The following is a 20,773-nucleotide window of genomic DNA, read 5'->3' as shown; positions in this document are numbered from 1 at the left end:
GGCACTTAAAGATAAGTAATTTTACTAAATTGAAATAGAAACCATGTGAAAGTTGCCTTACTATTCAATACAGTAGAACCACAGCAAAAATGACTGAGTTGATTGTTTTTTAACATTCACTGTCTCTTTAATTCCAGACTTCTAGTAGAAATTCATTTCAGAGCTTAATAAAGCCCGACATCACCAAAGTGGAGCTTTTAAAAGATGTTCAAAGCAAAAAAGATCTTATCATTCGGTTAATCATTCGGTCAATAATTCAAGAAAATTTAGAAAATAAAGAAGAAAGCTTAGATTCTGATGAAGATGAAGTTGTTTTACAAGAGGTTGTAAAAGAAGAAGAAGAATTTCTAGAAAGCCCACTTGAAGATCAAGTAAAAGAAGACATGAAGCTCACTACCAGCACAGTGGCTCACCCTAAGCCACCAGTTAGCAAATGCAGTCTGAAAAAATTTTTGTCAGTAGGAAAATGTCAGCCCAAATCCAGAGTAACTATAATGACTGAAGTGTCACCAGCAAAACAGACGGAATCTGAACAGACACTAATAACTGATTCTAACATTGATGTAACTACCTCAAAATGCTTGACTGTCACAAACTCGCCTTGGGAGAAAAAGACACAACTGAGCGTAAGTGAGAAATGTAACTATCAGTGACCAGGTGTCTCTAGAAAGGGTAGAGAGTTTCACAAACTTAGTCCAAGTAATACACATTGGGTAGGAAGATAAGGGCATCACCTGGATCCCAAGTAGTCTCTCCCAGCTCTGATGATATTTACAACAAAAGGGAAATGATTAACAGATGAAGCCAGGTGCCGGGGTCCAGCCCTGGTGGGTCCAGGGAATTGGAAGGGGAGATGGCTTCGGCGATCAGGATACAATAGAATTAAAGATATAAAGAGTGGTTAAATAAGGATAGTGAGAAAGAATCAGTGAGAAAATTCAGCGAAGAAAAGAGGCTGAATAAGTTGGTTTACATGGAAAGCTAATAAAATTCCAAGACAAGGAATTTGCGTCACCTACGTAGGCCGCAGGCGTCCTCCCATTCTCCCGAAGGAGAGGAGACACTAAGGCCTCCCTGGTCAGATCTTAGAAGCCCAGGCAAAATTAGTAGGCTTGACGAGCCTCCACGCTACAGATGGGAATTCAGCCAGAAGGTGAGAGAAAGAACGACATGGGGAGACCAAGCTTCGGTGAACAAGGCCCACACTTTATTTTCCAAAGTAGTTTTTATACCTTAAGTTGTGCATAGAGGATAATGGGGGAAGGGGTAGAGTCATGCAGTAAGCCAGGCTTTCTTCCTGCATACTTATCATATGCAAAAGTGTAGGTGATGTACATCATCTTCTGGCCAGGAGGCCTGTTAACATTTTAAGATCCTTTCTTCAGAAAACTCATTTTTCTCTAAAGGTGATTATTCTAAAGTCAGGCACCACCCTCCAAAAGCATTAGATAAAGTTGCATTCCTATAGGGCAAAGGTGTGGTGGGCTATAACAAGAAAAGAATTAACTCAAGGGTCCAAGGTTACAAACATTAAAGCTACTACTTACATTCCTATACACCAATTATATTAATCAATACACTCCCAGGGACACAGAAGGTAAGGGATATGGAAACTTAGCAGCAAACATTGGCCCAACAAGTGAAAAACCCTTCACCAATACAATTTCTAATCAATCTTTTAACTGCTCAAAGGAATCTGTATTTAGACAGTTTAGAACATCTCACGCCTCTCACGGTTGGGAGGCTATGAACAATCACACGTGGCCGGAAGAATCTGTTCAGGCAGGCTAGAGGACTTCAAAAGGAGTCTGTAGGTTGAAACACTCTTGTCACGCCCAGGAACTTTATTAGCTGGAGCTGTAAGTTAACTCTTTTTCAGAGAGAGGTGGTGGTGGGGGACAGCCCCCCGTAAAGTCAGAGGTGTAGGTGAGAGCACAAAGCAGTAAAGTAGGCAGACTCTGGTTATGGGGGTAGATGCTCGAGAATTTCCAGGGGGACTCCTGAGGCTCGATCCCGCCTTTGCGTATGCCAAGCCTCCTTCCTCATGACCTTTGCCACGGGCAGAGTTCCTCACGCTGGCTCCCGGCAGCCAGGAGCCTCAACTGAAGAACAACAGATCATGGAAAGAGTCCTAGGCTATTTAGAAGGACAAGAAAAACAGAAAATAGAAACTGGTTAGGAGAAACACAAGCTAATTATTTAAAATGATAGGTTGTGGGGGGGTTTGGTACACTGACCTGTAAATATTCATTGGAAGTTTTGTGTGTACCAACTTCATTCCAGTGGGCAGGACCAGAAGATGGACTTGAAGGGGAGTAAAAACATTCATGCAAATTCAGCCTATCTGGGTTTGAATTCTGGCTTTGTCACTTAGTAGCTATGTGACATTGGGGAAAGTTATTTAACCAACTATCTTCTTAAAAATTACTTATCCAGCTTGCTAGTTGAATATGTTGAATATTCCCCCTGTTAACAGCCCATAAACTCTAGCTCTTATCCCTGGTTCTGTACCCTTCTAGTGGTGATCTGGGCCTCACTGACCTCTTGGGTTAGCCCTACCCCAAAAATCGTACCTTACTCATATGTATGGGGATTACACATGATTTAGAATTTCCTAGTAAAACAATCCCATGGATTATCCATTTGAAGGAAACCTGGCTTCAATCCCTGGGTTGGGAAGATCCTCTGGAGAAGGGAAAGGCTACCCACTCCAGTATTCTGGCCTGGAGAATTCCATCGACTACAGTCTACGGAGCTGCAAAGAGTCATACATGACTGAGCAACTTTCACTTTCACTTCTTTCCAATTAACTCAGAAGCAGCAATGAACCAGAGAAAACAAAACACAGGGATATGACTCTGGCCAGTTCAGGAGCTCATCATCAGGTCAATAGCCTTGCACAAACTCTGTGTATTGGGATCTGTTTATTTACTGGAAAGCCATGTGAAATCTCATGAGCAAACAAAGTGTGCCTGGTCAGAAATGCTGGCTATATAGATAACTAAGGAAATGTTGTGGTATATTTTATTTATTATACACACTCTTTTGTGTCTTACTTGTATTTTTCCAGGAAACAGAAATGAGACCTAGCACCGAACCAACACATGACTTCATCCATAGAATGATGAGTGTATCTTTAAATGATGAAGAAGATCTGGCTTCATTTTCTAGGTACAGTCAAAGTAATACTAGTTGGCTAAGGAAATAGAAATCTGAAATGAAGATTACGTTGATGGGAAGAATGGGCCTCTCAGGTACACCTGTGAGGAAGCCAGTTTAGCCCTTCAATCTCCCCTCACTCCTTCCCCTAACTCCCCTCTGTGTTTACTTCCTGGGCCCTCCCTTCACATCTTTTCTCCTATTCCTATTTATCTGGTCTCTACTTTCTTCTCCTGGGATCTGCTTTCTAGTATAGTGGTCTATAGTATAGTTACTTTGAGTCTTTAATGTGTTAGGTTCTTGAATCTGGGAGACAGGCTCTGAGTCAACAGTCCCCACACTAACGGCTCACCTAAAGGAGTTCCCACTTAGTTCATGTATGTACCTAAATGCTCAGCAGGGTGGCCCTGTCAGAAGAATCCCAAGGACACAGAGGGGCAATGTAAATTAGAGCACTCAGGGAAGAATTCTCAAAGGCATTAGAGTTGGAATTGGGCTTTAAATGATGGATAAGATTTAGATAAGACCATCCGGTCGGAAAAGACTATAAGAGAAAGGCTGGACCATGTGGTATCTATAGGGACAGGGAGGAACAAAGTACACTGAAGTCTTAATAGTTTTTCTAGAATAGCCAAAACATGTCTAAAATTGCCCTTGTGTCCATAAGAATATTCACAAACTGGGAACAGTAGCACTCTGTTTTTGGTTTTTAAAACTTTTTATTTTATATTGGGGTATCACCAATGAACAATGTTGTAAGAGTTTCAGGTAGACAGCAAAGGGATTCAGCCATACATATACATGTATCCATTCTCCCCCAAACTCCCTTCCCATCCAGGCTGCCACATAACATTGGGCAGAGTTCCCTGTGCTATACAGTACTTCCTTGTTGGTTATCCGTTTTAAATACAGCAGTGTGTGCATGTCCATCCCAAACTCCCTAACCACCCCTTCACCCCACCCTCCCCGCTGGTAACCATAAGTTCGGAACAGTAGCACTTTGTATCATGGGAGAAATAGGGCATAAGGAAGAAAATCCACCCTGTCCCAACTATATCCTTTTCCACCTGGCACCATGAAATCAAGGTTTCTTTTTGACCCGATGCCATTTTAGGACATCCACTCCTGGCCCACCACTGGCTTTATCTCCACTCACGCTTGTCTTAACATACATAATTAGTATTGCAGGCAAATCTCAACTATTGGTATCATTGCATAACACAAGTGGGAACATATAAAACCAAAGTCAATGTAGCTGTCATTTTTATTTTGAGAACTCACAGACATACCACGCCAGGTTTGCATCTATATAAATAAAGACTTGCACAGATGGTTCTTTAACAGTCATTATTATTCATTAATAATTATTCATTCCTTCATATAAAATACAAGGAAAATGAAATGTCTTGTATCTTTTCTTTAGTTTTGATGATGAGAGTTCCACAGATCCAAGTGCCACGGTTACAGAAGGTTGGATTGATTTCTTTTCTTACTTTAAATTAGATTGTATTTAAAAAGAGAGTTTGTTCATCACATTGATGAATACTGAGTTTTCCAGTAGGCTGATCTAAATTGGAAGAATACTGAGTCAGTTAACCAGCTAGTGTGATGAACTAGTTTGCTTTTTCTGAAACACTAGTAAGATTCCATTAATAATTGTGGCGAAAAGTATGTAGTGTGACTATAAGTTTACAGTTACCATGATCCTGTGGGAAATATCCAGGAAATAAAGGTTTATCACATCTATATGTAGACTACAGCCCATGCTACTAGGGTTTAATCATCTCTTTAAGTAGGTATGCTTGCTTTGTATAACTAGGTCAGCCCCAGTAAAATATATTTAAAAGCTTTTAAAGCTAAAAATGAAACCTACGTTTATTTGCTTGCATTAAATCCTGGCTAGGGTGCACCCCACTTTAATTCTGTCTCTGTTAAAACTGACTCCTTATTTATGAGTTGGGTTTGGTCCTCTATTCTTTTAAAGCTCAAAGGATCAATGTGGCTCTAACAGTGGGACAGCACTGAGGTAGGGGTATCATGTTTACGGTAAAGATGGCCTGAAAACTCCAACTACAGAGCTGGAGTTGGCCTTGGTTGTTTCAAGCCTGCACCCACTCAAGAAGTTACTCAAGAAATATATCCTCTCCATTTGAGAGTGGGAATAACATTTATTAAAAGATGAATCATAGAATGGAGGTAAGTTGCCAGAATCCCATAAATAGGTCATCGTCAGAGGATGATACGTCACTGGCGTGTTTCCTGTATTATGGAATCATAGGCTGTCAGAGCCAGAAAGTAGCTGGTATAACCTTATTTTACAGCTGAAGAGACTGAGGTTCAGGGTAGGGAAGTGACTTGTCCAAGGTCATACTGTCAGTCAGAATATAGATCCCACGTCTCCTAAATCTGAACTCAATGTCATTGTTTTCTTCAACTTCACTGCAGTGAGTCACGCTTAGATATAGGTATCCTGTGGTAATATTTAATATTGCACCTGTCCAGTTCATGCATTCATTCACATTCAACAGAGTCACTGGGCACTTTCTTCGGGCTGGACACTGTTCTAAGTTGTGGAGATAGAGCTGCGAATGAGAGACAAAGTCTTCACCTCCTTCTAATTGGGAAGGGGATATCAACACAATAGGGCTTCCTCTGGGGTGGTGAAGAGTTGGCCAGGACTGAGTGACTGAGTACAGCACATAAACACAATAATTCTAGATAGGAATAAGTACTTCCCATTTCACCCAGGATAAAGGCCGGGGTCTTTACAATGGCTTACAAGGCCACACATGGTCTGGATTCCATTCTCCCCTCCTGGTGACCTGTCTTGACCACCTCTCTTTATGATCCCTCTTAATCCCTCCACTCCCGCCACATGAACATTTATCTTCTTCAGATCTTTGCTGAAATATTATATTCGAAGTCAAAAATTCCCTGAACACTTTTCTTTAAAACTGAAACCCCAATGCCACCCCAGCACTCCCTGCTTTAATTTTATCCCTAGCATTTGTACCATCTGAAAGCTTTTTTTAAAAAATTGTTTATTGACTCTCTCCCTTCCCTAGAATGTTAGTTCCATGAGGGCAGGGATTTTTCTCTGTTCACTGTATCCCCACATGTCTACAAAAGAAGCACAGAGTAGATACTCAGTACGTATTTGTGAAATTCATGAATGAATATGAAAAAAAAAAAAATAAAGAAGAGCCCAAGTGATATAGAATGACTGGCTAGATTAGTTTGGTCCAAGAAGTCTAGAAACATCAGATCTTAATAATGAGACGGAAGTGACCACAAGAAGATCTGGAAGCAGAGGGTCCCACACACAGAGTTCAGTAAGTGCAACGGACCCTAGATGGGATGAGTTTGGCATGTTAGAGGCATCTTCCCCACAACCTGTGCCCTGAATTTGAGGATCTCACCTCTTTTGGTTTCTTCTGCTTGCCTAGTTTCTGCGATTCTCTGATGAAATTATTGAGGTTATTTTTGTGCTAAAATGTGTATATGTCTCAGAAATAACTATTTTCCAATATTGTGTTTTGATCACAGAAAGTCTTGAATGTCCATGTCTGGAGAATTTGAGCAGTCTTGAGGTAAATATTTTTCACTGGGTCCCCTCATTGTGAGCCAGTGGAACCCTGACAAAAATGAGGGAGTGCCTTAAAGTAAGGGTGTGGCATGCCTTGAGGTTGCCTCAGGAAGCACTCCCAGTTGGGACCAACCTCTGGTTGAAGTTATTGTCCCCGAGTAAGCGCATAGGGTAAGCCCCTTAGCACCTGAGAACAATGGCACGCAAGGAGTGAGGCCCTGGAACTGGAGGGCCCGGTGGGGGCAGCGAGGGAACAGATGCTTCGAAGAGGAAGGGGCGCTGGCTGAGGGAAGTGAACGCTGGCTCCATCTGCTTTGCAGGGTACCCTTCCTAGGCAGCTTTCCAAAAATCTGGCCCACTCCTTAGTGTGATCCCAAGAAATTCCCTCCACCTAAAGCCCTCTTAGGAAGTCTCTGAGGAGACTGAAACTACAGCTCCTCCTAGATCCTCCTCTCTGTTTTGTATTACTTTTGCTTTACTCTTGGTTCACTTTAACCATCCCCCAGCATGCGTGTACACACACATAAACACAAACCATCCCCCTTATCCTGCGTTATTTTCTTCACACCACTTAGGTCACCATTTAGTCATTTATTCAACATTTATCAAGTGCCTACTATGTGCCAAGGGCTAGAGATTCAGAAGTAAACAAAGCTGTCAAATATTCCTGCCCTCATCCTCTGGCACAGGATTCACTTGAGTATAAGCTTCATGACAGCAAGGGCTTGTCTTGTCAGAATAACTGCCTTAGCACCATCAGAGTCAAATTTCAACCACGTCAGGAGGGCCTCAACTCCTACCCCCATGAAGCTGATGGACAGCCCTGTGTGGGAACTGTTACACAGAGCAGAGGTTCTCAACCCTGGCTGCAGCCTGGAATCAACTTTAACAACGGACGCCCAGCGTTCCATCCCCAGAGATTCGGATTCAGTTGGTCTGGGTTGCAGCCTGGGCCCTGGGTGATGCTGACGAACAGGCAGTGTTGAGAACCACTGAGTTAGCGGACTTGTGTCTGGCCATTTAGTAGCATCTGCCCCTTCCCCTCCTTCCTTTAGATAGGGAATTCTCAACCTGACTTCATGCTAGAGTCACCTAGGCAACTTAGAAAAGAGAACAATGCTTGCCCCAGCCTCAAGGATTCCTGTTCATTTGGGGCGGGGTCCAAGCATGCCTATTTGTAATATTTCTCCAGATGGTTGTGTTGTGCAGCCAACGTTGAGAACCAGTCCCTTAGATTGTTCTGTCCCAGTTTATCCCTTTATATATCCTATCCTCCATATCTTAATCCATAAACTGCCTCAAATCCAAAATTTCACCATAATACTCTGCTCTCCATACCAATGGTAGGTGTTGGTGTGGAGAGTTCTCTCATCTCTCATGCTTCTCTCATCTTGCCTTCATTGATTTGCCCCATCCTTTTTAACCGCCCTCACCATGGCACACCTAGCCCAGCCACCTCCCCCAGCCTACTGCAGGCCCTTCTGGGACCCTGCTGCTTCTGCATTCCAGGGGGTGAGGAAGGTCCACAGAGCAAAGCCAGCACCTGAGCCACCATCTCCGCCCTGCCCCCTCCAGGCTGCTGCAACCTCACACTACCACTTTCTTGCTCCAGACCTCACAATGGTTAAGAATTATTTCAAAGAAGATTGGGGTAGTAAAATGGACCTCCCCTTGCCTCCTCCTTCCCTTAAGACCTCCACTATCATTAGCTTTGCTCAGAGAAGGATCGAAAATGTTTTATTTGTTCCAAGTTCCCGGAGGGGAAGGGCAGCATGGCTGACATTGTTCTGTGACCTGGGACACGTGAGCCCTTGAAATTATCCGCCAGGGGCAGCCCTTGTCTGAGTCTGGCGCCAATCCTGGGTGTCCTAATTAGCAAGAATTATGAGAAGTCATGCCTAGGAATAACCAAAGTCCCAGAAGATAATTCTTTGAGACTGAGGGGCCCTGAGATTACTATGTATGATGCCACCATGGTTGTGCTCCCTTCAGGGTTTCTAGTGTTCGCTGTCCATCAAAGGGCAGAGGCTTAAGCTAGTATTTCACCTTTGTCTTGGCAGTTTCTCACCCTCTATCAATGCAGAAGTGACCGGACCAGCCAATATTCCTCAAACGATGGCACTTCAGGTACAACAAATTTATCATTTTAGAATGAAGCTCTCAATTATGTCATTTTGAACATAGAGGAGTTTTGATCATTCACCCCCCCTTGCCCATCACATTGAATGGGTCTTGCCTTGCAGCACACCCACCCACCACCAATATGAGGATGAGATAATATGACTTAGTATGTATGTGTGTGTGTGTGTGTGTGTGTGAGTCGCTCAGTTGTGTCTGACTCTTTGCGACTCCATGGACTGTAGCCCTCCAGGCTCCTTTGTCCATGGGATTCTCCAGGCAAGGATACTGGAGTGGGTGGCCATTTCCTTCTCCCTTAGTATGTATGTAGATTGCAATTTGCAGGTTATTATGCAGTTCTCTGACTTAAACCTGCAGGCAGTTCCTGGTCATGGGAGTAACATTTATTAGGGACCGGCCATGTACCAGGCATTCTGCTAAGTGCTTTTCTCACATCCACCCTGTGAAGCATCATTTCCATTATATCGACAAGGTAACAGTCACTAAAGCTTATCATACCATGCTTCCTTGCAAGTCTTGAAGCTCTCTCTCAGAGAGGAGAAAATGGAGGCAAATGACCTGCCTGAGGTGGCACAGCCAGCAGGTGGCTGAGCCAGGGCTCTAACATCACAGGTCTTGAGGCTCTCTCCCATATTCTTTTTCCTGCCAAACAGGGGTCACATCTCAGAACTAAGCGGTGACCAGGAACTTCCTGCAGAGTTTAGTGATAAGTAGAAAAGATCCCATCTAGGTTTCCAAGTAGCATGTCCAGTCAAAGAGTAAAATCCCATTCTTCTGTGACTTCAGTTTGATGGGGACGCCTCCTCCCAACCCCTACATTCCACACATTAGAGGAGTTCACTGAGAAGCAGTTCAGATAACCTATTTTTGCTCTGATAAGGGCTTTTGGAGGAAGAAATGCAGAAATGGCTCACCCTGTGCTAAGGTGCTCAAAGTAGTAAAGCTCCCCACAGAGGAGAATTTACATTGAATTTGAAATTACAATGATACCTGCTTAGGAAAACCCACCCCAAAAAAGGGGACTTCTGGACCAACACAGGCTCATTACAGCTTATTTTTCACGAATAGGATTTTGGGGGAATCAAAATCAGTTCATGGTACGACGTGTCATTCCCTAGCCCTTGGCATGTGTCATGGCCATAAACACCCAGGTACATTTCTCTCTTGAGAGTGACCAGTACCAACCAAGTGAAGTCCATGGTGCTGCCCACAAAGCAGATCAAAGCAGCAGCAGGGTGTCTTGAAGGAGACCTGGAAATGGTGGCCAGGCATCTACATTTTTAACAAGACCCGCAAATTGCAAAAACAAAGCTTTATTTTTCCCCTCAAGATTTTCAGAATGTGGCCTTGCAGTATATGCTTGAATTCTGTAACTGTCTTTGTCTTACTTTTTCAGAAGAGATCTCTCCATTCAAGCCTTTACCTTTGCCTTTGCAAATTTTGGCTTTTTCCTTATTAATTTCTTGGTTGTTCTTATTTTGTTTGAGCTATCAGCACATTCCAGTACTGCATTATTGATCTGAAGAGCTAAACTATTCCCACCCCCCACTTTATTTGCGGTTAAATTTGCTATCTGCTACCTTAGTTTTAATCATAGATCCTTGAGGTTCCTAAGGTTATATTGCTAATGAGAAAAGCTGAGGATTTGCAAGAGGTCTAGGAGAACCCTGTCTTTTACTAGAAATAAGAAGGTATGTTCTTTACTGCCCTGTGTCTTTTTATGACATCTTGTCACAGTTCATCAGCAACAAAGGTAAATGCTCATTTCTGTCCTTACAGATACAACAGTCATTTTGTTAACATAAACTATTAGACGCTTTAAGAGCCCTTTGCACAAGACAAGTGGTATAGAACAATGAGTCCAAATGGAGACTTTTATTGGCCACACAAGTCCTGTATAGCTCACACAACAAACAGATCACTTGAGGTCAGACAACTGAAAATGTTCCCAGACTGAGAGAAATGCTAGCCTTTTGTAGTGCGCAGCTGCTTTTGCCTGGACATTTTGAAATGGACACCGGTACTGTTGAGAGTTGAAAGTTACCTTCTTGTGTGGAATTAGCTCATCAGGCTACCCATGTGACCTTAGCCAAGGCATCTGACTTCACTGGGTTTCTCCTGCTTTCTTCCCAAGGCTGTCAGAAGGAGCAAAATACTCTTTGTGAAAGCACTTTTAAAAACAAAAGCTATGATATAACTACTTATTTCTGAATCCTAAATGATCACTCCCCGGGGCCTGACAGCAATTGGAAAGCCTGGTAACTGATCACATTTCTCTTTTGGTTGTTCACAGACTTTGAAAAGCCCCATACTTCCTCTAGATGGGTCTGAAATGATGAGGAAGATATCATCAACTTCCTCCCAAGTGTTTTCAAGAATCTAACACCAGTGTTCCGAAACCTTCCTCACCCTCACCCCCTCACCAAAACAGAAACTGAGACTGTAATACCCAATAACAGTAAGCATGTTGACCTTCCTCAAAAAATAAACGGTTGTTAAAGCTGACATTGTGTCCTACACACTGATTCTTATATTGAAAATAAGAGCAAAGAAAGCATAAACAGGCAGTTGGAGAAAAGGAGGGTTTTGATAAATGCTTCTGACAAGCATTTTGGGATGAAAAGAGCAGCTCTGTGTCACATAGAGATCCATCTAGCAGGCAGTGTGGGGTTGAAGCTCTGCTCTTGAGGGCCCTGCAGCCTTGCCGGGAAGATGAGAACTAACTTCAAAGCAAACGTGTGATACCAGTAAAACAACGTGTCATCACATCTTTCAGGCACCCTAGGTGTTCAAAGAAGGGAGTCATCGCTGTGGGCTGGAGTGGTCAGGATACATTTGCTGGAGGAACTGGAATTCAGACAATCCTCAAAGGACCGTTCGGATTAGGGAGGCCTTGACGGCACCGGGAAGGCTATCCCCTCAGGTCACACACCTGCATACACTGCCGCCACGCCTGAACAATTTAGCTCTGGCCCATAGGACATTCTACGATGATGGAAATGGTCTGTATCTGCTCAGTTTGGTACAGGAGGCACCAGCCCCACGTGGCTATTGTCACTAGCGTGACTGAGGAACCCAGTCTTTCCATTTTATTTCAGTTTAAATAGCCACATGTAGCTAGTGGTTGCCTTATCAGACAGCACTAGTCTAATCGGTACAAGGCCTCAGGGACAGCAGCCAATTCCAATTAGGTTGAAGGATTCCCCGAAAGTTCATTTCCAAAGTCTATCCTCAAACAAAGACGTGTAGAGATCTAACTCCTCAGGGGGGCTTTGAAGCCTCCAGGCATCCTCTTGGTCCCTTTAAGAGACATGAACCACCAGTGTGGCCAGAGAGGAGCTCATGGTTTCCAGCCATATTTGTGCCGCTGCACTTGTCGAAACTCAATTGATGGAGAAAGGATAAGCCCCATGGAGAACACCAAAGTCAGGGAATCACAAACAGAAAATTGGAACCTGCATCTGCCAGCTGGCCTCAAGCAGTGCTTGGCTAGAAACGGCTTCCAGGAGACAGCAACACATGAAGATGATCACTCACTAGTCATTCTCATACCCCAGCTTTATCCAGGAATTTAGGTCAGTGGAAGGTCTCAGCCTTATACTAATGCCCAAGGGAACTATTTCTATGAAAGTAAATTTCCTTTATGCTGTACCTATAGTCCAGAAATGTTAAGTGACGTTTAGTAAATAGAATGGCAGGCAGTTCTGCCCAAATATCACATATACCTAAATTGCACTGCCTTCATCTCATTTCTGCCCTTACATACTGAAGTTCATCGCACGCAGCAGCATAAGTTTAAAGTTAGCTTTGAAAGATCTACAATAATGGCAAGCACTGATATTACATAAGCCTTTGTTTTTATTAAAAAGTAATACCAAAAAATAAAACTTTTTTAAAGTAATAGCAATCCAGTTTGGAAATCAAAAGGTATGAAAGCTACAGTGAAAAGTTTCCCTCTCCTCTCCCAGCTGTTGGCCTGGTTCACCTCTCCCAAAGCAATCTCTATTACCAATGGGACCAGTATCCTTCTCAGAGATAGGCTTTGGATAACAAGTGTATTTTCATATGACTTTAGCAAGAAGTCTAATATCCTCCCTCAAAAAAGGCAGAAAACAGAGAGGAAGAGGGAGGTGAGAATGGAAGGAGAGAATGCGTGCACGCTATCTGACGGCTACTATGTCCTAATATCACTGCATTCGTAGTCTCAAAGTCAGTCATTTTTTCAAATGCTCTTTTGTCTAATGAATTAAATGTCAAAAGGTGAGCGCCAGAATGGGAGGAAAGGTGCTTACCATAGCTCTTCCAAGTCTGCTGGCCAAAATACATTAAGAATGTATGAGCTGGTAACTACAGTCCTTAGAGAGAGAACCATTTAAATATTTTTTAAAAACGAAAGCACTAAAAGTAACAATGCCATGAAATAAAATGCAAATTAGAATAACGCAAATGTATCACAATATACCTTTCAGAGAAGAAAACAGGAATAAAATGATAAAAATCCAGGGTTGCCCAGATGTGGGGAATTACATTTCAACTCTACAGTGGTGGCAATCCCACAAATCTGATCTTTCTGAAAAGCAGTCTAACAATAAGATGGGTTATGGTTCCAGCTGTACTTTTGGACCTGGTAACTGCATTTAGGCAAATTTGGTCCAAGGGAATAATATAAAGTGAAAACAAATGTAAAAGACTATATGAAAATGTACATAGCATTACTATTAATTATGAAGACAAATTAAAACAATCCTAGTGGGACACTGGTGTGGTGTATTATCAGGAAAGAATGCTAGTGAAAATATACACACAAAGAAATGCAGATATGAAATAAGTAAAACCAGCACACAGATAAGATGTGAGCACAGAATAAGGCCCTGTTCGGGCCTCCCCACACAGGGGCGCTGGGAGGGGAGGCGTCAGTGCCCCTCCCCTCCCCTCGTGCTGTGGACGTGTTCCAAGGGGCCCAACCGGGCCTGCCAAGCAAGCAGGACATGAACCGGAAGGGCCAGAATGCGGCCACAGACCCAAGGAGACCCCGGGGTTTCCCACAACCACCAGGGAAGGCTAGAGGAAAAAAAAAAGATGTCACACTGATAACAATTACACAGTATACTTTATGATTTGGCAACCATATAATATACTAATAAAAATTCAAGGAACTTAAGAGATCTAAATAATCATGAAGGACTTTTTTTTTTTTTTTTTTTTTTGGCCGCTGTTAGCTGCTTGCTAACAAATGCCTTTCTCTTGAGGAAACATCATCACAACCATCTCCAACATCAGTTCTTATGCCAATTCTAAACCTAGCCTAAGGTGGATAATACCAAATGCCTCAGTTTCTTATGAGGCGTAGAAAAACAAAGCATTAGTTCAGATTTTTTCGAACAACTTCTGTAAAGATAGTAGGTCATCTTCAGTCAACCCCAAGGTGCTCTTCTAAATTCTAAGCTGACAAAAGGTAACCAAATTTTTGACTGATGTTCATTATAGAAAGTATATTGGCATCAAATATACAATAGCTATATAGCTAGGTGACAAGCATATATTTTAGAGTAACTTGTGTCATATGGTTTTGCCCCTTTTTAGGACCCAGCACATAATTTCAGTATTTTTAATGATTCATCTAGGGACCAATGTGTCTTTGATGACACGCTATTGGTCATACTTAGTTTGCATGCATGCTAAGTTGCTTCATTTGTGTCCAACTCTTTACAACCCAATGGACTGTAGCCTGCTAGGCTCCTCTGTCCATGGAATTCTCTAGGCAAGAATACAGGAGTGGGTTTCCATGCCCTCATCCAGGGCATCTTCCTGATACAGGGATCAAACTTGCACCTCGTACACTGCAGGCGGACTCTGTACCACTGAGCCACCAGGGAAGCCCATACTTAAAGAATAACAAATGCTTATCACAGATATAATTATTATTTCCAACTGGAAAAACTGATCTGTTCTTATCATTCATTTTATGATGGAGTTCCCAGTAACACTTGCAGAAATCACGGGCCACCTATTTAGTAAAGGAAAGATACTAGGTTAAATCCTTTCAGTGCAAATAGTCACACCCAAACATGTCTTCTAAGCTTAACTTTTCAGATGAAAGATATCAGCAAATGTTTGACTATTGTTTGGTCTCAACAGCATAGTGCACAGCACTTTATACTTCACTGGACTACCATTTAGACAATGACCAGGCTACTCCTTTCAAAAAGCTTTAAAACCTGTTTACAGAACATCTGTACTAGATAAGGATCACTTCCAATTTAGGGTTCACTGAGTCCATAAACGGCCAAGATAGATACTTATGAGGTACACATTCCAGTAGGTTAGAGGAAGGAAAGAGACAGACTAGGGTGTTAATCAGGCCACATGAAAGAAATACTGATATGCCAAGAAGTAAAAATTGTTCTTAATGAGCACTTTATTCACTGGCTGTTCAGCTTTGAGGTCACTGCGAGTTTGTCCACCAATGAATTGCAACTCTTCTGTGAAGTGAACCCATGAAAGAAACCAGTAAGCATTCGTTGTTGCCAAAGATCAAGTAAAACCAATAGCTAGCTGGCTGTTCTCAGCTGGGCGTAGTGCAGGGTGTATTTGCCCCTCTCAGATCTCTGACTCCAGGGAGCATAAGTGACTGACTGCCACAGCTATTGAGCTCTGAAATGCAGTGCTGCTGCACTTTCCATCACCGCTGCATTTTCACCAAGGCCAAATTTCTCATGGGCTACTCTCGGCCAATGGCAGAGTGTAGCAGAGATGCTAAGATTGGTTATTCCTGCAAGACACAGGACTTCCCCCACAGGTGACTGGGCAGGGATGCTGTCAGGGAAGAAGCCCATCCTCACAAAGGATGGCAGGTCGACCTGATCCCACATTACAGATGCAAAGTAGACAGACTTCATGGGGCAGAACAAGATAGTAATACTTTATCAGCAAACAGCATGGGTATCAGTGGAGTTCTGCCAGTCCCCCAAGGGCAATGCAATGGGCTCAGAGACATGCTACCTATGTGGCGGGTTGCATCACTGCCGAGGAACCCAGGGTCAAAGGCCCAGGACCTTCTGAGCAATGAACAAACAAACCAGTGCTCCTTCCCCTGGGAAGCGAGTGGTTAAACAGTAGTCATACTATGGTCACTTTGCCCTACACAGAAATGGTTCAGCATCAAGAAGCAGGTAAACTGTGCTTTCAAGAACCTCAGCAAGAATGTGCAGATGCTCAGGGCCCATGGTGGACTGCCTGTCCTGAAAGACGCATTTGCTTCGCAAAATGTCCTTAGAATTGCACCACCTGGTTAAGAATTTTCCTCTCCACCCTTCCTTCCTTCCCTCTCTCCACCGGGGTTAGAGACCCGCATCTAGTCCCACAGCTCTCCCCTGACTCCCTCCCCACTCTCCCTCATAGGCCTTTACCCTGATAAATCTCTTATGTGTTTGATCCCACCTTGGCCCCTGCTTCTCAGAGAACCCGAATTATCACAGATGGTGCCATCAGTGGTCCAAGAGAACAGGCTGTGTAAGATGGGGCCTGGGACTGCTTCAGTCACTGCCTGGTGGGCAGAATGGACACTGTCCTGAGGGGATGTGGGGCACGGATAGTCCTAGGCCTTGAGGACCCAACTGCTACAGATTTCTCTGGAGATGATGTGGGAAAACTGAGAAAACAGGCTGCCAGATGTGGTGATTCAGACTTTTGAAAATGGAGGAATAAGGAAGGCCTACAAAGACAGTGGAAATGGCTGGATACTGTTAAGTATACTGATGCCCTGCAGCAGGGTAATGAGAAATGGATGACCGTTAAGTAAAGAGTATGTGTGAGAGCCAGAGGGCCTCCAGCGAGCTTCCCAAGAGCCCCTCAGTTCCTGCAGTGGAGGAGTGGATGCAGCAGAGCAACAAAGAAGCCATAAGAGTTGCATAACTCCAGGGAGATTAAATACCCAATATCTAACATATGGCAGGTCGGCTTTGCTGCAGTCAGGGCCACATGACTTCATATGGTTGGAAAATCCTTGGGACCCTGAAACGTGGGATAGGAACATCTGGTTAGACTTTCCTGAAGGTGGTGGCTCTGGAGACACCCCTACCCAGCTCTCAGTATGCAAAGGGGGCCATTCTTTCCAAACAAGGGCTTGCACACCCTGTGCTGGAAGATGCTAGAGGCTGCTCCCCTCACCAGACACGCAGTGCCCCGCCGGCCCCCCCCCCCCCCCGCCTCCTCCCCGACCCAGGAGCTGTGTCCAGCCTCTTTCCTGGTTACCAAACTGCTATCTAGGATTAAATTCCAGCATTACCTGGCTAGGGAAGTGCTGGGCCTACCAAAAAGCTGCAAGAATTAACTGGCAGGAGCCATGGGAACACTGGGTTTGGTTTTCAAGGGTGCTGTATCAAGAATCAGAAAAGCAGGAATTCAGACTTAGAACTCAGCATATAGGATTTAGAGGGCTTCCCAAGTGGCTCAGTGGTACAAGAATCCGGCTGCAATGCAGGAGACATAGGAGATGCAGGTTCAATCCCTGGGTGGGGAAGATCCCCTGGAGGAGGGCACAGCAACCCGCTCCAGTATTCTTGCCTGGAGAAGTCCACTGTCAGAGGAGCCTGGTGGGCTACAGTCTATAGGGTTGCAGACTCAGACACGACTGTAGCGACTGAACACACGCACACACATACATACAGAATTTAACCCCCAGGCAAGAACTGCAGGGGGTGAGCAGCTTCCACTGAGGTGGCTCACAGAGGACTGGAGAAAGTGCTGGCCACCACCAGGCAAAGTAGAAACACCTGAGCTGTCCTGGCAAAGGACCAAGGAAGGAATGACGAGGCCAAGGGGAGTAGGTATCCTGGAGAGATTGCATGAGGTAAGAAACCTCACCAGAGGGTAGTATTCCATAGCAGGGTCCAGAGGATATCCCACTCAGAGGCTCATTAGGTTCAGAGGTGGCCTCCTCTGCAGGCCAGGGATGGCAGTAAGAGATCATCACAGAGCTGGGGCCCCACAGTAATAAAAACCTAGGAAGTGCCGAAGAATTGATACTTTTGAACTGTGGTGGTGAAGATTCTTGAGAGTCCCCTGGACTGCAAGGAGATCAAACCAGTCAATCCTAAAGGAAATCAATTCTGAATAGTACTGGAAGGACTGATGCTGAAGCTGAGGCTCCAACACTGTGGCCACCTGATGCAAAGAGCTGACTCATTAGAAAAGCCCCTTGACGCTGGGAAAGATTGATGGCAGGAAGAGAAGGGGGCAACAGAGGATGAGATGGTTGGATGGCATCACTGACTCCATGGACATGAGTTTGAGCAAGCTCCAGTTGGTGATAGGGAAGCCTGGTGTGCTTCAGTCCACGGGGTTGCAAAGAGTCGGACATGACTGAGTAATTGAACTGAACTGAGTGGTGCTTATCCCCAGAAGCCAGGAAGACACAAATACTAAAGTGAACCTCAAGGTCAGAAGGGCAACCAAGCGGGCTTCACCCACATGGACTCATGGAAATAGCGCAAACGGACCATGGTGTCCCTAGAAGCAATACAGAGAGCCACCAAGGGTTATCACTCAAGATCTACAAGCTGAAAAAGGCAAAAGTGGAGAAACAGGGGGCCGAGGGAGGTTCTCCCCAATAAAAAGTCCAAATTACTTGCTCAATTTCCAGACATCAGCCCATCCTCAGATCTAGAAGAAGTAGCTGGGCCCCTAGAAGGAAGGACAATGCCATGTAATGCTTCTCCCAGCACTAACGCTGTATGTACACTGGGGCAAGAATAGCCAGACATTTGAATACTGGATGCAAGATATATATGGTGTATGTATGTATATATGTATATATATATATATATATATACACACACACACACACACACACACACATTCATATATGTATACCCTGTTTCTCTGGAAAAACCCTAATTGATACATAAATCAAATACATATTCCATGGAGATGCAGTAGATCAGCACTGCTTTTAAACACCTGAATGATGCAGACAGTGGTAGGCTCTATGGTAACTCTGCACCTATGGCCATATGGGGATTCCTGTATGACCAGCTGAAGGAGGAAACAGCTTGAGCCTGGTTTACAGATGGGTCAGCACTCAATATCTAAGTACAAAACGAAGATGGGTGGTATCTATATAACAGCAGATACATTCACGGGGGAGAAGGAACATTTTTCCAGTGGATGGAACAAGCAGGGCACTTGACTTGGTGTGGAAAAAGTGGCCCAAAGTGAGACCGTTTATTGAATACATAAGACTCTAGGAAGTGGCCAATGGCTTGACCATCCAATTGGAAGCCTGGAAGGAAAAGGGCTGGAAGATCAGAGACAAGGCGATCTGATGCAAAGGCCGTGGACTGACACATGGGAGCATGCAAAGTGTGAAGATTTCTGCATCATATGTTAACCACCACCAGAAAACATCTCTTATGGAAGAGGCACTGAACCACCAGGCAGACACAACGACTCAGCCAGGTGCAGGGGCCTTCGTTAGTTACTACACAACTGGCATGATGGACACGAGCAGAGTGGTCACGATGGCTGACGGAAGTCCAGCAGCAAGGACGCCTGTTTACCAAGGCTCATCTCCTGGGACTCCTCTGACAGGTGACTCTTGATCAAGGGCTCACCACTGGTCTTGCTGAAATAGTCTTAGAACTCCACTGCAGTCTTAAGACTTTTCCTATGTAACTTCCTTCTTTCCCTCCCTTTCTTCTCCACAAGTTAGACATACGTCATAGTCTGACGGCTTTCCCAATCTCCGCCAGCTCCCTCCCCACTCTCCTTCATGGACATCCCAACCACCAGTCTAGGTGCACATCTCATCTAGGACCCATACAAACACACCAGTTGATTTAACTTAGCACATTCACTATTAAAGCTCTAGTCCTCTGCTTTACAGTGTCAGAAATTCCATTTTAATAATTCAGCAGAGGTATTAAGGTTTTGTGGACTGTTCCTATCAAATTCATAAAGGATTGATTAAATAAATAAGTAGAATAAAATAAATAAATAAAAAGAAATCTCAAAATGAGAAAGAACTACCCAGCAGACCAGACAGATATGCAATGGAGCTGACAAAGTGTTCCCACCTCACCAAGAGCAGCTACTCGAAAAGCAGACTAAGCACAGAAGCAGGTTGGTATACCTGGCTAGCCAAAAGGTGGAAACAACCCACATGTCTATCCATTCAGGAGTGGCAAACAAAACATGGAATATCTATACAATGGGACATTATCCACAAAAACGAATGAGGTGTCTGGAGAAGGGAATGGCTACCCACTCCGATATTCTTGCCTGGAGAATTCCATGGACAGAAGAGCCTGGAAGGCTACAGTCCATGGGATCACAAAGAGTTGGACACGATTGCGTAACATTTTCACTGATACAATATGGATGCACCTCAAAACTATTATACTAAGTGAAAGGCCCCAAACACAAAAGGCCACATGTACAATTCCACTTACATGAAATGCCCAGAATAGGTAAATCTACAGGAACTGAAAGCAGACTGGTAGTTGCCAGGGACAAAGAGGAGGAGGGGATGGGGAGGAGCTGCTTCAAGGGTATACAGGGTTTCATTTTGGGGTGATGAAAATATATTGGAACTAGATAGGGTTGGTGGTTTTATAACACTGTCAATGTACCCAACTGCACTGAATATCCCCTTTAAAATGGTTAATCTCAAGATAAATATCGTATACTAACACATATATACGAAATCTAGAAAGATGGTACTGACGAATTTGCAAGGCAGACATGGAGAAACATAGAAAACAGGCTATGGACACAGCGAGAGGGGAGGAGAGGGTGAGATGTACGGAGAGTAACATGGAAACTTTCAATAACATATGGAAAATAGATAGCCAATGGGAATTTACTGTTATGTCTCAGGGAACTCCAACA

The 20,773-nt window shown here is 44.0% G+C and overlaps 1 protein-coding gene across 4 annotated transcripts in view; it reads left to right on the top strand.

The window, feature by feature from the left end:
* The window catches only part of LOC129639088 (fibrous sheath-interacting protein 2-like), a 72,144-nt gene extending 60,758 nt beyond the window's left edge, over positions 1-11,386 (top strand). For 3 of the 4 annotated variants that reach the window (XM_055563979.1, XM_055563978.1, XM_055563977.1), the window contains 6 exons: positions 138-626; positions 3,071-3,171; positions 4,583-4,629; positions 6,706-6,749; positions 8,806-8,872; positions 11,178-11,386. In XM_055563979.1, coding sequence (XP_055419954.1) covers positions 138-626; positions 3,071-3,171; positions 4,583-4,629; positions 6,706-6,749; positions 8,806-8,872; positions 11,178-11,215 — 786 coding nt within the window. In that variant the 3' untranslated portion in view covers positions 11,216-11,386. The remainder of the gene's footprint in view (positions 1-137; positions 627-3,070; positions 3,172-4,582; positions 4,630-6,705; positions 6,750-8,805; positions 8,873-11,177) is intronic. The other variant, XM_055563980.1, reaches the window with a different exon arrangement.
* The last annotated feature ends 9,387 nt before the right edge of the window (positions 11,387-20,773 follow it).

The sequence above is a fragment of the Bubalus kerabau genome, chromosome X (genome assembly GCF_029407905.1).
Source record: "Bubalus kerabau isolate K-KA32 ecotype Philippines breed swamp buffalo chromosome X, PCC_UOA_SB_1v2, whole genome shotgun sequence".
Taxonomy (NCBI): Eukaryota; Metazoa; Chordata; class Mammalia; order Artiodactyla; family Bovidae; genus Bubalus; species Bubalus kerabau.
The sequence above is the reverse complement of the archived record's forward strand: the minus strand, read 5'-3'. Positions and strand labels throughout refer to the sequence as shown.